Here is a 12,762-nt window from a genome sequence, read left to right on the forward strand (position 1 = left end):
TTTTTTGAGACAGCCCGTCGCTCAGGCTGGAGTGTAGTGGTGCCATCTTGGCTCACTGCAACCTCCACCTCCCAGGTTTAAGCTATTCCCCTGCCTCAGGCTCTCTAGTAGCTGGCACTACAGGTACGCACCGTCACGCCCAGCTAATTTTTATATTTTTAGTAAAGACAGAGTTTGGCCATGTTGGCCAGGCTGGTCTCAAATTTCTCCTGACTTGAAGTGATTGAGCCATCACGCCTGGCCCTTTTGTCTATTTTTTAATCACTTTTGTTTCAGTTGAGTTGTGTGTAGGTGTTTCTTTTACTTTAAATATTGACCCCTTACCAGGTTACTTGCTGCAAGTATTTCATTCTGTAGTTGTCTTTTCACTCTTGTTTCTTCCGATGTATAGAAATTTTTACATTTTAGGTTTTCAAGTTTCATTTGTCTTTGATTTTGTCATATGTTATATCCAAGAAATCATTGCCAAATCTAACCTCCTGAAGCATTTACCGTATGTATGCTTCTAGGAGTTTCATTCACTTTTAATGTTTAGGTTCTTGATCCATTTTGAGTTAATTTTTGTTTATGATGTAAGGTAAAAGTCCAACTTAATTTTATTTGGATGTAGACATCCATTTCTCCCAGCACCATTTGTGGAAGAGACTGTTTTCCCCTGTTATGTAGTCTTGGGACACTTGTTCAAGATACTTGACCTCAGTCATTTTCTACTTCTTTTTTTGAGACAGAGTCTTGCTTTGTCTCCCAGGTTGGAGTGTAATGGCATGATCTCAGCGCATCGCAACCTCTGTCTCCTAGCTTCAAGTGATTCTCCTGCCTCAGCCTCCCAAGCAGCTGGGACTACAGGCCTGTGCCACCATATCTGGCTAATTTTTGTATTTTTAATAGAGATGGGGTTTCAATCAGGCAACATAGAGGTCTTGTTATAATTATCTTGTCCCTTCCTAAGTTCTATTTTTATTAGACCTCAGCCTCTAAGAAAGCATTTTAAATATAAAATGTGACATGCCACCAAAGTGTTGCTTTTCAGACATACAATTCATGTGTTATTATTAATATAGAACACCTGTTTCTTTGGGATCATTTATCATGATCTCTGATTATATTTAATATTTTAGTACCTACTCTTTAAGTGAAATTAGGATATCTCAACCTCAGCATTCTTGACATTTTGGTTCAGATAATTCATTGTTGTCGGTGATTATCCTGTTAATTATAACCTGTGTAGCAGTGTCCCTGGCCTCTATCCACTACATGCTGGCAACACCACTGCCACCCCAGTTGTAATAAAAAATGTCTCCAAATATTGCCACATGTCTCCTGGGTGGCAAAATTATCACAAGTTGAGAACCACTGAGTTAGATCAAAGAAGTGGCATTTAAGATGAGAAAAAGGGGTGGGAGGGAGGAACGACAAAAAAAAAGATGAGAAAAAGGAATTCAAATCAGAAAATAATTCGTTGTACATATTTCTTTGTGTTTTTATAAGCACCTGAGAATCGTGTGGTTGAGGCCAGGCATGGTGGTACAGACCTGTAATCCCAGCACTTTGGGAGGCTGAGGCAGGTGGATCACTTGATGTCAGGAGTTTGCGACCAGCCTGGCCAACATGGTGAAACCCTGTCTCTACTAAAAATAAAAAAAATAGCTGGGCATGGTGGCACATGCCTGTAATCCCAGCTACTCAGGAGGCTGAGGCAGGAGAGGCGCTTGAATCTGGGAGGAAGCTAATACCATGCCACTGCATTCCAGCCTGGGTGACAAAAGAAAGAAAAAGAAAAAAAAAAAGAATTGTGTGCTTAAATAGCTTTATAATAATTTCTAGTGACTAGATCACTATTATGTGGTCTGTAATGTGAACAAATCCCAAAGTCACCTTGCTGTCTTGCTTGTCTTGATTCAGCTTTATAACCATCACTTGGATTTACTGAACTCTTTAAATAGCAAGGATTGCCAAATTGATATATTTGAATAGAATAGTATGGTTTTTGTTTTTATTTTTGAGACGGCGTCTCACTCTTTCACCCAGGCTGGAGTGCTGTGGCACGATCTCAGCTCACTGCAACCTCCACCTCCAAAATTCAATCAATTCTCCTGCCTTAGCCTCCCAAGTAGCTAGGATTACAGGTGCATGCCATCACTCCCAGCTAATTTTTGTATTTTTAGTAGAGATGAGGTTTTACCATGTTGGCCCGGCTGGTCTCGGAACGCCTGACCTCCAGTGATCACCCACCTCAGCCTTCCAAAATGCTGGGATTACAGGCATGAATGAGCTACCGTACCCAGCCTTAATATTGTCTAGTGTTGTAATTATAGATATGTGATTTAGAAAAATGGCTCTGTCAACTGTATAAAGTACTTTGTCTTTTCCATCATTAATTTGATCAGAAAGCAGAGCACTGAAAATCTTTCCACCAAAACAAGAGTCAGCAAACTTTCTGTAAAGGAAGTTTGTAAATTTTAAATTTTGCAAGGCAGACAGTCTGTGTTGCAACTACTCAGCCCTGCCCTCATAGGAAGAAAATAACCATAGACAACATATAAATGAATGAGTGTGGCTAGGTTCCTGAACTTTATTTACAAAAGCAGGCCATTTTTCCCACAGAAATGTAACAAATAATTTATGCTGAAATTTTCAGCTGTTGCAGAGTTGATTTTTCACCTATTTATGTACACGTATACTATTGTATTGACTTCTTTTCGCGCGCTCTTTTTTTTTTAAAGACGGATTCTCACTCTGTTACCCAGCGGATTACATGCGTGAGCAACCGCACCCGGCCATCTTATTCATTTTTCTTACTGTCATCTTTCTTGCCCTCTGATTTGTTTTTGTTGAGCCTAGCAACTCTAAGATATGCCTTTATAATCACTAGGTTAGTTCAACTGTTTGTCCTAGGGTTCTTAAAGCAATTGCGTTTTTTGATACTATGACTGAAAAATTGACTACTGGAGCATTACTATTAGTTGGAAAGGTTTGGATGGAGAATTGATATTAGCAAGGTATAGTGACACGTGCCAGTGGTCCCAGTTACTTGGGAGGCTGGGGTGGGAGGATCTCTTTGAGCCTGGGAGGCCAAGGCTGCAGTGAGCTGTAGACTGTGCTGTTGTTCTTCAGCCCAGGTGACAGCGAGACTGGCTCAAAAAACAAAAGTTAAGGTTATTTCTTTCTGCCATTACAGAGAAAGCATGCTACACTGTCTTCACTTACTAAAATGCAATTAATAAACCCTGGACAGAATGCATTGTTGAGCAGCTATCAAAGGACTCTGAGAAGTAAATTTTAGCAGGTGAATTGGAAAGCCAGAACTTTAAATTCCACTGAACCAGCAGTGAATTTCCTGTTTTTTTCCTCTCTGGTATCTCCTGGGCTTGCCAGAAACCCAGAATTGAACAGTAGGGGCAGGCAAAAATAGTTCGAAGAAAGGCTCTCCTAGTTCTGGTCTGCAAAGAAAGAGAGGCCCCCTTTTAGTGAAAGGGGGAAAACTTTCCTCTTTTTTGCTTTTGTTTTGTTTTGTTCTGTTGCCCCAACCCCCTTGTAGGCCTTCAGCAGCTGTGGTAGTTAGGCAGATGCCTAAAATGACAAGAGAAGGGAATCCTTTTTAAACTAGAGGGGCCGGGCATGGTGGCTCACGCCTGTAATCCCAGCACTTTAGGAGGCCGAGACAGGTGGATCATGAGGTCAAGAGATCGAGACCATCTTGGCCAACATGGTGAAACCCTGCCTCTACTAAAAAATACAAAAATTAGCTGGGCATGGTGGTGCGTGCCTATAGTCCCAGCTACTCTGAAGGCTGAGGCAGGAGAATTGCTTGAACCCAAGAGGCAGAGATTGCAGTGAGCTGAGATTGTGCCACTGCACTCCAGCCTGGCTACAGAGCAAGACTCTGTCTCAAAAAAAAAAAAAAAAAAAAAGTAAACTAAAGGAACTATGGTCCCAAGAGTAAAGAGTATCACAATGGAATCTCTGGGTGGTCCTTACTTTATCTTGCTCCTCTCCTCACTTGGCCCTAGAGGGAGACACAGCCACATGCAGTCTGCTGCGGAGTATAGATACTAAATCCCTTTTTTTTTTGTTTTTTTTTGGGTTTTTTTGTTTTATTTTTTTGAGAGGGCCTCTCTGTTGCCCAGGCTGGAGTGAGGTGATGCAGTCATAGCTTACTGAAGCCTCAAAGTCCTGAGCTTATGGAATCCTCCTGCCTCAGCCTTCTGAGTAGCTGGGATCACAGGCATGAACCACCACACCTGGCTAATTTTTTTTTTTTTTTTTTTTTTTTTTTTTTTTTTTTTTTTTGTAGAAACAGGGTCTCACTATAATGCCCAAGCTTAAAGCCCTGTTTTTATAGATAGTGGATGAAGAAGAGTCCTTCCCCTATTCCCTATGTGAGTCGGGCATTGTCAGAGAGACTATGGCAAGTTGAAGAAAGCAAATCTACAAAGTTTTATATGAACATTCCTGGGCCATTTTATGTGGATCTCACCCCAAACAGTGCATCAGAAGCTTTGAAACTAAAATACGCAATAGACTGCCTCCCTAAGGCCAGCCTGGCCATTGGGTGGCAAATAAGTGGGACAGATGCAAATAGCATAGCAAAGGATTTCATAACAAACCTGACATTGGAACTGTAACACAACCTACAAAAGTTGAGTAAAAATTTGAAGGCTGAATCAAACGAGATTGATTGTCTGCTAAAAGTTTTTAAAAATCAAGACCTAGAGTGGTGTAACATGATCAAAATATCCAGGATGCAATCCTAAATTAATTAACATACCAAAAACCAGGAAAATCTCAACATCTCAAAGGAAAAAACAGCAGACATCAACCTCAAGGGGACACAGACCAACATTTTAAAGTAGCTGTGTCATAACCATTCTACAAGTTGTAAGGGTGAATACTTTTGTTTTGAGAGAGTCTTACTCTATTGTCCTGGCTGGAGTGTAGTGATGTGATCATGGTTCCCTGCATCCTCCACCTCCTGGGCTCAAGGAATCTTCCCACATCAGCTTACGGAGTAGCTGGGACTATAGGCCTGCACAATCACGCCTAGCTATCCCTTTTTTAATTTTATTTTTAAGAGACTGGGTATTGCTATGTTGCCCAGGCTGGTCTTGAACTCCTGGCCTTGTAGTCCTTCCTTCAGGGGCTCTCTGAACCATGATGCCTGGCCATAACAGCCTTGAAAAAAAAAAAAAAAGAAAAAGAAACAGGCCGGGCGTGGTGGCTATGCCTGTAATCCCAGCACTTTGGGAGGCCAAGGCAGGTGGATCACGAGATGAGGAGATTGAGACCATCCTGGCCAACATGGTGAAACCCTGCCTGTCTCTACTAAAACTACAAAAATTAGCTGGGTGCAGTGGTGCACACCTGTAGTCGCAGCTACTTGGGAGGCTGAGGCAGGAGAGTCTCTTGAGCTCAGGAGGTGGAGGTTGCAGTGAACTGAGTTCCTGCCACTGCACTTCAGCCTGGCCACAGGGCCAGACTGTCTCAAAAAGAAAAGAAAAGATTGTTACACTGTTTAGTTCAGCCATGGGACATGTTTTAAAAGTCTTAATAGAAATGGTGACTATAATGAAGAAAGGGAGGGTGGGATTTGCTAGTGTGTCCATTGGGTAAAAAATATATGCAAGAATGCTAACTTGTACTTGGAAGTCAATAGGTGATTACTTAAGCAGGTAGCATTATCGATAGATCTGAATTAGAAAACAAAAAATCTTAAATTTTACTTAATGTTTCTAATACTTAATGATAGTGGGTATTTTTATTTACTTTCATATTCAGAATTTGGAGTCTAATAGTACATAATTTTTGTACAAATTTTGTAAATTTATCTTAGTCAAGTGAAGCAGGATTTCATTCCCACCAATAAAGTTATTTATTTTTGAAATGGAGTTTTGCTCTTGTCACCCAGGCTGGAGTACAGTGGTGTGATTTCGGCTCACTGCAACCTCCATCTCCCATGTTGGATCTCCTGCCTGCCTCAGCCTCGCAAGTAGCAGGCATTATAGGTGCCTGCCACCATGCCCAGCTAATTTTTGTATTTTCAGTAGATATGGGGCTTCGCCATGTTGGCCAGGCTGTTCTCATGGCCTCCCAAAGAACTGGGATTATAGGCGTGAGCCACTGCTACCAGCCAAAAAAAAATTTTTTTTTAAGAGGGAGTCTCCCTCTGTTGCACAAGCTGGAATGCAGTGGTAAGATCTCAGATCACTGCAACCTCCACCTTCTGGGTTTAAGTGATTTTTCTGCATCAGCCTCTGGGATAGCTGGGATTGCAGTTGTATCCCATCATACAAGCCATGGGTAATTTCAAGGGTTTTCACATGTATGTCCCGTATATGTATTCTTTCCATATATGAACAAATTGTTAGCACCTTTTTTAAAGAACCTTACAGTTTTTTAATAGCTCTTTTTATAAAGTTGCTTAGTAATGTTAGTCAAATACAGGAACTCAGCTCGGTAATCATTAGCAAGCCTAACACATTAAAGATTTTTGAATGGGTATGGGTATGCAGATGGGTCAATAACAGTTTCTTATAGCAAAATGGTGAGACAGGCACAAAATTCTACCAGGTGTTGTGCTTGCTTTTTAATACAAACGAATAAAACATTCTGCTGGATTTCTCTTAAAAGTTCTTATCTGGTTAAGAAATGATTTGCTGGCTGGGCATGGTGGCTCACACCTGTGATCCCAGCACTTTGGGAGGCTGAGGCAGGCAGATCAGCTGAGGCCAGGAGCTGGAGACCAGCCTGGCCAACATGGTGAAACCCTCTCACTACTAAAAATAGAAAAACTAGACGTGGTGGTATGTGCCTGTAATCCCAGCTTCTTTTTCTTTCCTTTTTTTTTTTTTTTTTTTTTTTTTTTTTTTTTTTTTTTTTTTTTTTTTTTTTTTTTTTTTTGAAATGGGGTCTCACTCTGTTCCCCAGGCCAGAGTGCAGTGGCACAATCTCAGCTCCCTGCAACCTTCACCTCCCAGGTTCAAGCAGCTCTTCTGCCTCAGCCTCCCAAAGTGCTGGGATTACAGGTATAACCCACCATGCCTGGCCTAAAAAATATTTCTGCTAACCTGGCAAACAGCTGAGCATGGTGGCCACATGCTTGTAGTTCTAGTTACCTGAGAGACTGAGGCAAGAGAAATGCTTGAGTCTGGGAGGCCAAGGCTGAAGTGAGCCGTGATTGCATCACTGCATTCCAACTAGGCAACAGGGTGAGACCCTGTCTCAGAAAATAATGACAATATCTGGTCATGTTAAGTTGTTGCATGGAATGCATTGTCTTTTTATAATGGGCACACTAATGAAAGAATCAGCACTTTCCTAATTCTAACTCAGGCAAATTAAGACTAGTTTGTTCGTGTCTATATGACCTCCATTGCTATGGTTGCTTGTACTGCACATTTCCTTTTAAATGGGCTTTCTCATTGCATTTGGAGAGCTGCATAGTATTCTCAAAATCTTCTAGGTGTGCTTGTAATTAGCAAAGTCATTCTAGTTTTTTGTGAATGCTACAAGAGTAACACCACTCAGTGTCCAGACAGGTAGACAAGCTTTTAAATCTCTATGGCAATTAGATTGGTAAAATTATGCTTTAATTGTTTCTTAAGGTTAAAAAATGGCAAATTTTATAGACAAGGTATACCATTGAATTTCTATAATCATTGATGAGTTAATGGCTTACCTTGGTTTATGGACCTTTTAACATTCTCTTGCCTATTTTTCTTTTAGTAATTTCTAAATACATAGTATAATGACCTATTATTTTTTCATATATAGCATAATATACCTATCCTTTATCTGGATATGCCAATATAGACTATTTTGCAACAAACTAAATGTTGGTGTTCATAAAAGAAGCTGGAACAATATTAATTAAAAATGTCGTCTTCATGGGAAAATGTGAGCTTTGAAATTTTTTGAGTAGGCAGGTACTGTTGTGGATTAATCATGATTTTTTTGTTAAATGATAGATCTGAGTGGGACATACTTTTGAAGGATGTGCAATGTTCAATCATAAGTGTGACAAAAACTGACAAGCAGGAAGCTTATGTACTCAGGTAAGTCCTGTAAAATAAGTGTTATATAGCTAAATTCAGTCCTAATGTTATGTGAAACAGTAAATTCCTCCCAGTTGTAGTTCTGGTTTTTTTTTTTTTACATTATTTTTAAGAACATGGTATAAAAGGAAATGTTCAGTGTAACGTGGGTGTTTCTAGGAAGTAGGCTTTGAAGCCTCACCAGATAGTTCAAGGTGGTTGCCATCTTTTCCTCCCAGTTAGTAAAGAAGGACCTCTTAATCAGAACAGTTCAGGCAGAGGGAAAGTTAGCTTCACTATACAAATACAGTTGTCTAATTGGTATGTAGAAGCTCATCACCTTTTTTTACAGTTGCAGAGTTAATTTATTCAACAAATACTTTGAATGCTTACAGTATATATTGTAATAGGCCTTGCAGGGGGGAAATACTGGATTAAACAGACCCTTCTTTTCACTCTTTTTTGGGGGGGGTGGGCCAGCCCTGGAGACCACAGTTGGGCAAGGGGGCAGGGCTGCCGTTTCCCCGGCTGCACCCCCTGCCTGGGCCGACTTTTTTTTTTTTTGAAACAGAGTCTTAACTCTGTCCAGGCTGGAGTGCAGTGGCACAATCTTGTCTCACTGCAACCTCTGCCACCCGGGTTCAAGCGATTCTCCTGCGTTAGCCTCCCAAGTAGCTGGGATTACAGGTGCCTGCCAATGCACCTGGCTAATTTTTATGTTTTTAATAGAGATAGGGATTTCACCATCTTGGCCAGGCTGGTCTTGAACTCCTGACCTTATGAGCCATCGTGCCCAACCTCTTTTTTTTTTTTTTTTTTTTTTTAACTAAGTTTGTATTATGAATATACGAATGTTTATCAAAATGCTTACTGTATGTCAAGCCTTGCGGTGGTTTTGTATAATAGAAAAAAGAAAAGAATAGTGATACTTGCTTTCTTGAGATCCTACTATTGAAAAGTACTAGCCAGAATTGTAAATGATAATTCAATTGGTTGATTGCATCCTCAGTAGTACATTAATATTGTTACAATATTGTGACTTTTTTCAACTGCAGTGAGAGTAGCATGTTTGTCTCCAAGAGACGTTTCATTTTGAAGACATGTGGTACCACCCTCTTGCTGAAAGCACTGGTTCCCCTGTTGAAGCTTGCTAGGGATTACAGTGGGTTTGACTCAATTCAAGTAAGTAAGCAAACATTTAAATATATTTTCAGGCGTAAATGTTAAGGTTCTTATCCTGTGATATGTCAAGTAAATTATATACTCACTGCCTTTGTTAAAATGCATGCAAACACATAGTAAGGTGTTCATACCTTAGAGATCTGATTCTCAGGAACAGAAAATATGAAGGAAGCAGATAATGAATTAGGATGAAATTCGAATGGGAGAAAGAAATCAAGAAACCAGATACTTCAGTAGTTAATTTATTGACATGGTTACTTATAATAATAGATAAATGGTAAGAAAAGAAGGAAAAGCAAGAAAAATGTTATTACCGAAATTGTCCAATCTTTATAATGAAGAGTTATGTTGAAGAGCAACAGTTAGTATTGAGTTAAATTCTCACACTTTTCAAGAACTAAGTTGTTTTTACCTAGGGTATAATTTTCTGAGACTAGCAGCTTTTTTTTTTGGAGACAGAGTTTTGCTCTTGTTGCCCAGTTCCGTGCAATGTCGGCTCACTGCAACCGCTACCTTCCAGGTTCAAGCAATTATCCTGCCTCACCCTTCCAAGTAGCTGTGATTACAGGCGCCCACCACCATGCCTGGCTAATTTTTTTGTATTTTTAGTAGAGATAAGGTCTCACCATGTTGGCCAAGCTGGTCTCAAACTCCTGACCTCAGGTGTTCCACCCGCCTTGGACTCCTAAAGTGCTGGGATTACAGGCATGAACCACTACACTCAGCCTGAATTGTAATCTTTAACTTCATAAGGAAAGGATGGATTGTCATTAGTACTCAATACAGTTCTTGTTGTTACCTGTTAATTCTTGTAAGGAATCTGAAGCAATGTGTGCTTTAAAAAGATAGATGGGGCCTCAGTATGTTGCCCTAGCTGGACTCCCAGGCCAAGTGATCCTCCTACCTCAGCCTCCCAATAGCAGGGACTACAGGCTTATGCCACCATGCCCAGCTAGACCTAACATTTTTCCCGTTACAGAATTTCTAAATTTTGCAGTCTCATAAATGTACATTAACGTATAGCTATACTAGAATCAGCTCAGGTAGCTAATTTGTGTACTTTAGAAGTGAAATGTAGGGAGAAATAGTTGAGTTTTGATTTTGCCCAGTTTTGATATGTGGGAAATAGTGGATTCGTTTAGAAAAAATGATTGAATTCTACATCTAAAAGTTAATCTAAAAGTTAATTTTTTTCCTTTCTTTTTTTTCTTTTCTTTTTTTTTTTAAATAAAGAGCTTCTTTTATTCTCGTAAGAATTTCATGAAGCCTTCTCACCAAGGGTACCCACACCGGAATTTCCAGGAAGAAATAGAGTTTCTTAATGCAATTTTCCCAAGTAAGTTTAAATACAATATAAACCTGTTGTCTTTATTTTTCGTTTATTTTTCCCCCTCCCCACTGTTGTCTTCTTAAAGATGGAAAGTGGAACCTCTAAGAGATCTTTGTATATATGAGAGCATACATATGCAGACCTAGCACTCTACGTACACTAGTATTTGCTTTCCTTGTGGGTTTTTTGGTTTGTTTTAGATGGGGGTATTACTCTGCCACCCATGCTGGTGCAGTGGTGGTATCACAGCTTACTGCTGGCTCAACATCCCAGGCTCAAGTGATCTCCCACCGCAGCCTTCCAAGTAGCTGGGGCTACAGGTGCACACCACCACACCTGGCTTTTGTATTTTTAGTAGAGACAAAGCTTTGCCATGTTGCCCGCGCCATTCTTGAACTCCTGGGATCAAGTGATCCCACCTGCCTTGGCCTCCCAAAGTCCTAGGGTGTATCACAAGTCAGTGCTGTTTAAATGATGGAATTTTATTTTATTTTTTTCCATCTAGGAATTGCTTGAGATGGAATTTTAAAATGTAGGATTGATCACCTGCTACCTCTGGTTTTTCATATAGCATAGAGAGAGTTCGTCTTCATCTGGCTGTCACCCTACTTTCTGTCTCACTCAGTGGTTCTGTTTATGTTTTTGTTTGAGACAAGGTCTCACTCTCCCAGGCTGGAGAGCAGTGGCATCATTATAGCTCACCGAAATGTCAAACTCCTGGGTTCAAGCACCCAGCTAATTTTTATTTTATTTTTAATAGAGACGGAGTCTCATGTTGCCCAGGTTGGTCTTGAACTCCTGACCGCTAGCAGTTCTCCAGCCTCACTGGTCCTTAACATATAGATCATAATGTCCTTTGACAATATGAAGAAGGATATGATTTCTTCCAGAAAAATGCCCAGTCCTCTGCTCCAACATTTTATATAACAACTGACCTGGCTTTTTAAAAATTACACAGTGTAACTTAGTGTTTCTTGAATGAAATTGGTAAGGGTTTCTTTCATCCTTTTAATAAGCTTTATTTATAGAAGTCAGGGAACTAAAGATTATCTAATAACCTCCTTACTTCCTAGATAAGGCTGAAAACCTAGGATAATTGAGTAACTTTGCACAAAGTCACTCACCAGCATGAAAATCTAACTTAGTACATCTACTAATACGAAACCAAACTAGGCTAATCAGAGTGTTGGGTGTTTAGTGCAAAATATCCACCAAGTCACTTGATCCTGCTTATCTGAGAATTCACCTGCTGTTTCCTTTTCTTTCACTGATGACTTTTTTTTGAGAAGGAATTTTGCTGTGTTGCCAGGCTGGAGTGCAGTGGAGCAATTTCAGCTCACTATAACCTTTGCCTCCCAGGTTTAAGCAATTCCCCTGCCTCAGCCTCCTGAGTAGCTGGGACTACAGGCACGCCACAATGCCTGGCTAATTTTTGTATGTTTAGTAGAGATGGGGTTTCACCATGTTGGCCAGGATGGTCTTGATCTCTTGACCTTGTGATCCGGCCACCTAGGCCTTCCAAAGTGTGTTGGGATTACAGGAGTGAGCCACTGCACCCAGCCCCTTCTTTTTTTTTTTTTTTTTTTTTGGAGATGTAGTCTCGCTCTGTCGCCCAGGCTGGAGTGCAGTGGTGTGAGATCTTGGCTCCTTCCAGCCTCTGCCTCCCAGGTTCAAGCATTCTCCTTCCTGCCTCAGCCTTCTACATAGCTGGGATTACAGGCATGTGCCAACACACCCGGGTAATTTTTGTATTTTTAGTAGAGGTAGGGTTTTCATCTTGGCCTTCCCCAAAGTGCTGGGATTATAGGTGTGAGCCACTCCGCCCAGCCCACTGATTGGTGACATTTCCAATAGATGGCAAATAGTATCCTTGTGCTTACTGTGGGAGGGTAGTAACCAACTGGTTACATGGATGTGTTATATTTATTTTACATTGTCTTCCCTCAACAGATGGAGCAGCATATTGTATGGGACGTATGAATTCTGACTGTTGGTATGTTTAATGCAATTTTGTGGATTTTTGTTGTCCTATGTAAGATTTAACTTAAATTGCCAATTGTCATTCTTAGGAACTATTTTTAACTTTTATGTAGGTACTTATATACTCTGGATTTCCCAGAGAGTCGGGTAATCAGTCAGCCAGATCAAACTTTGGAAATTCTGATGAGTGAGCTTGACCCAGCAGTTATGGACCAGTTCTACATGAAAGATGGTGTTACT

At 40.4% G+C, this 12,762-nt stretch overlaps 1 protein-coding gene across 1 annotated transcript in view; it reads left to right on the top strand.

The window, feature by feature from the left end:
• AMD1 (adenosylmethionine decarboxylase 1) overlaps positions 1 to 12,762 on the top strand; it is a gene marked incomplete at its 3' end in the record, with an annotated part of 17,962 nt that extends 5,200 nt beyond the window's left edge. The window contains exons 2-6 of the mRNA XM_037727451.1: positions 7,965 to 8,051; positions 9,086 to 9,212; positions 10,446 to 10,548; positions 12,493 to 12,535; positions 12,636 to 12,762. Coding sequence (XP_037583379.1) covers positions 7,965 to 8,051; positions 9,086 to 9,212; positions 10,446 to 10,548; positions 12,493 to 12,535; positions 12,636 to 12,762 — 487 coding nt within the window. The remainder of the gene's footprint in view (positions 1 to 7,964; positions 8,052 to 9,085; positions 9,213 to 10,445; positions 10,549 to 12,492; positions 12,536 to 12,635) is intronic.

This window comes from Cebus imitator, unplaced genomic scaffold (genome assembly GCF_001604975.1).
Source record: "Cebus imitator isolate Cc_AM_T3 unplaced genomic scaffold, Cebus_imitator-1.0 Scaffold231, whole genome shotgun sequence".
Classification (NCBI taxonomy): Eukaryota; Metazoa; Chordata; class Mammalia; order Primates; family Cebidae; genus Cebus; species Cebus imitator.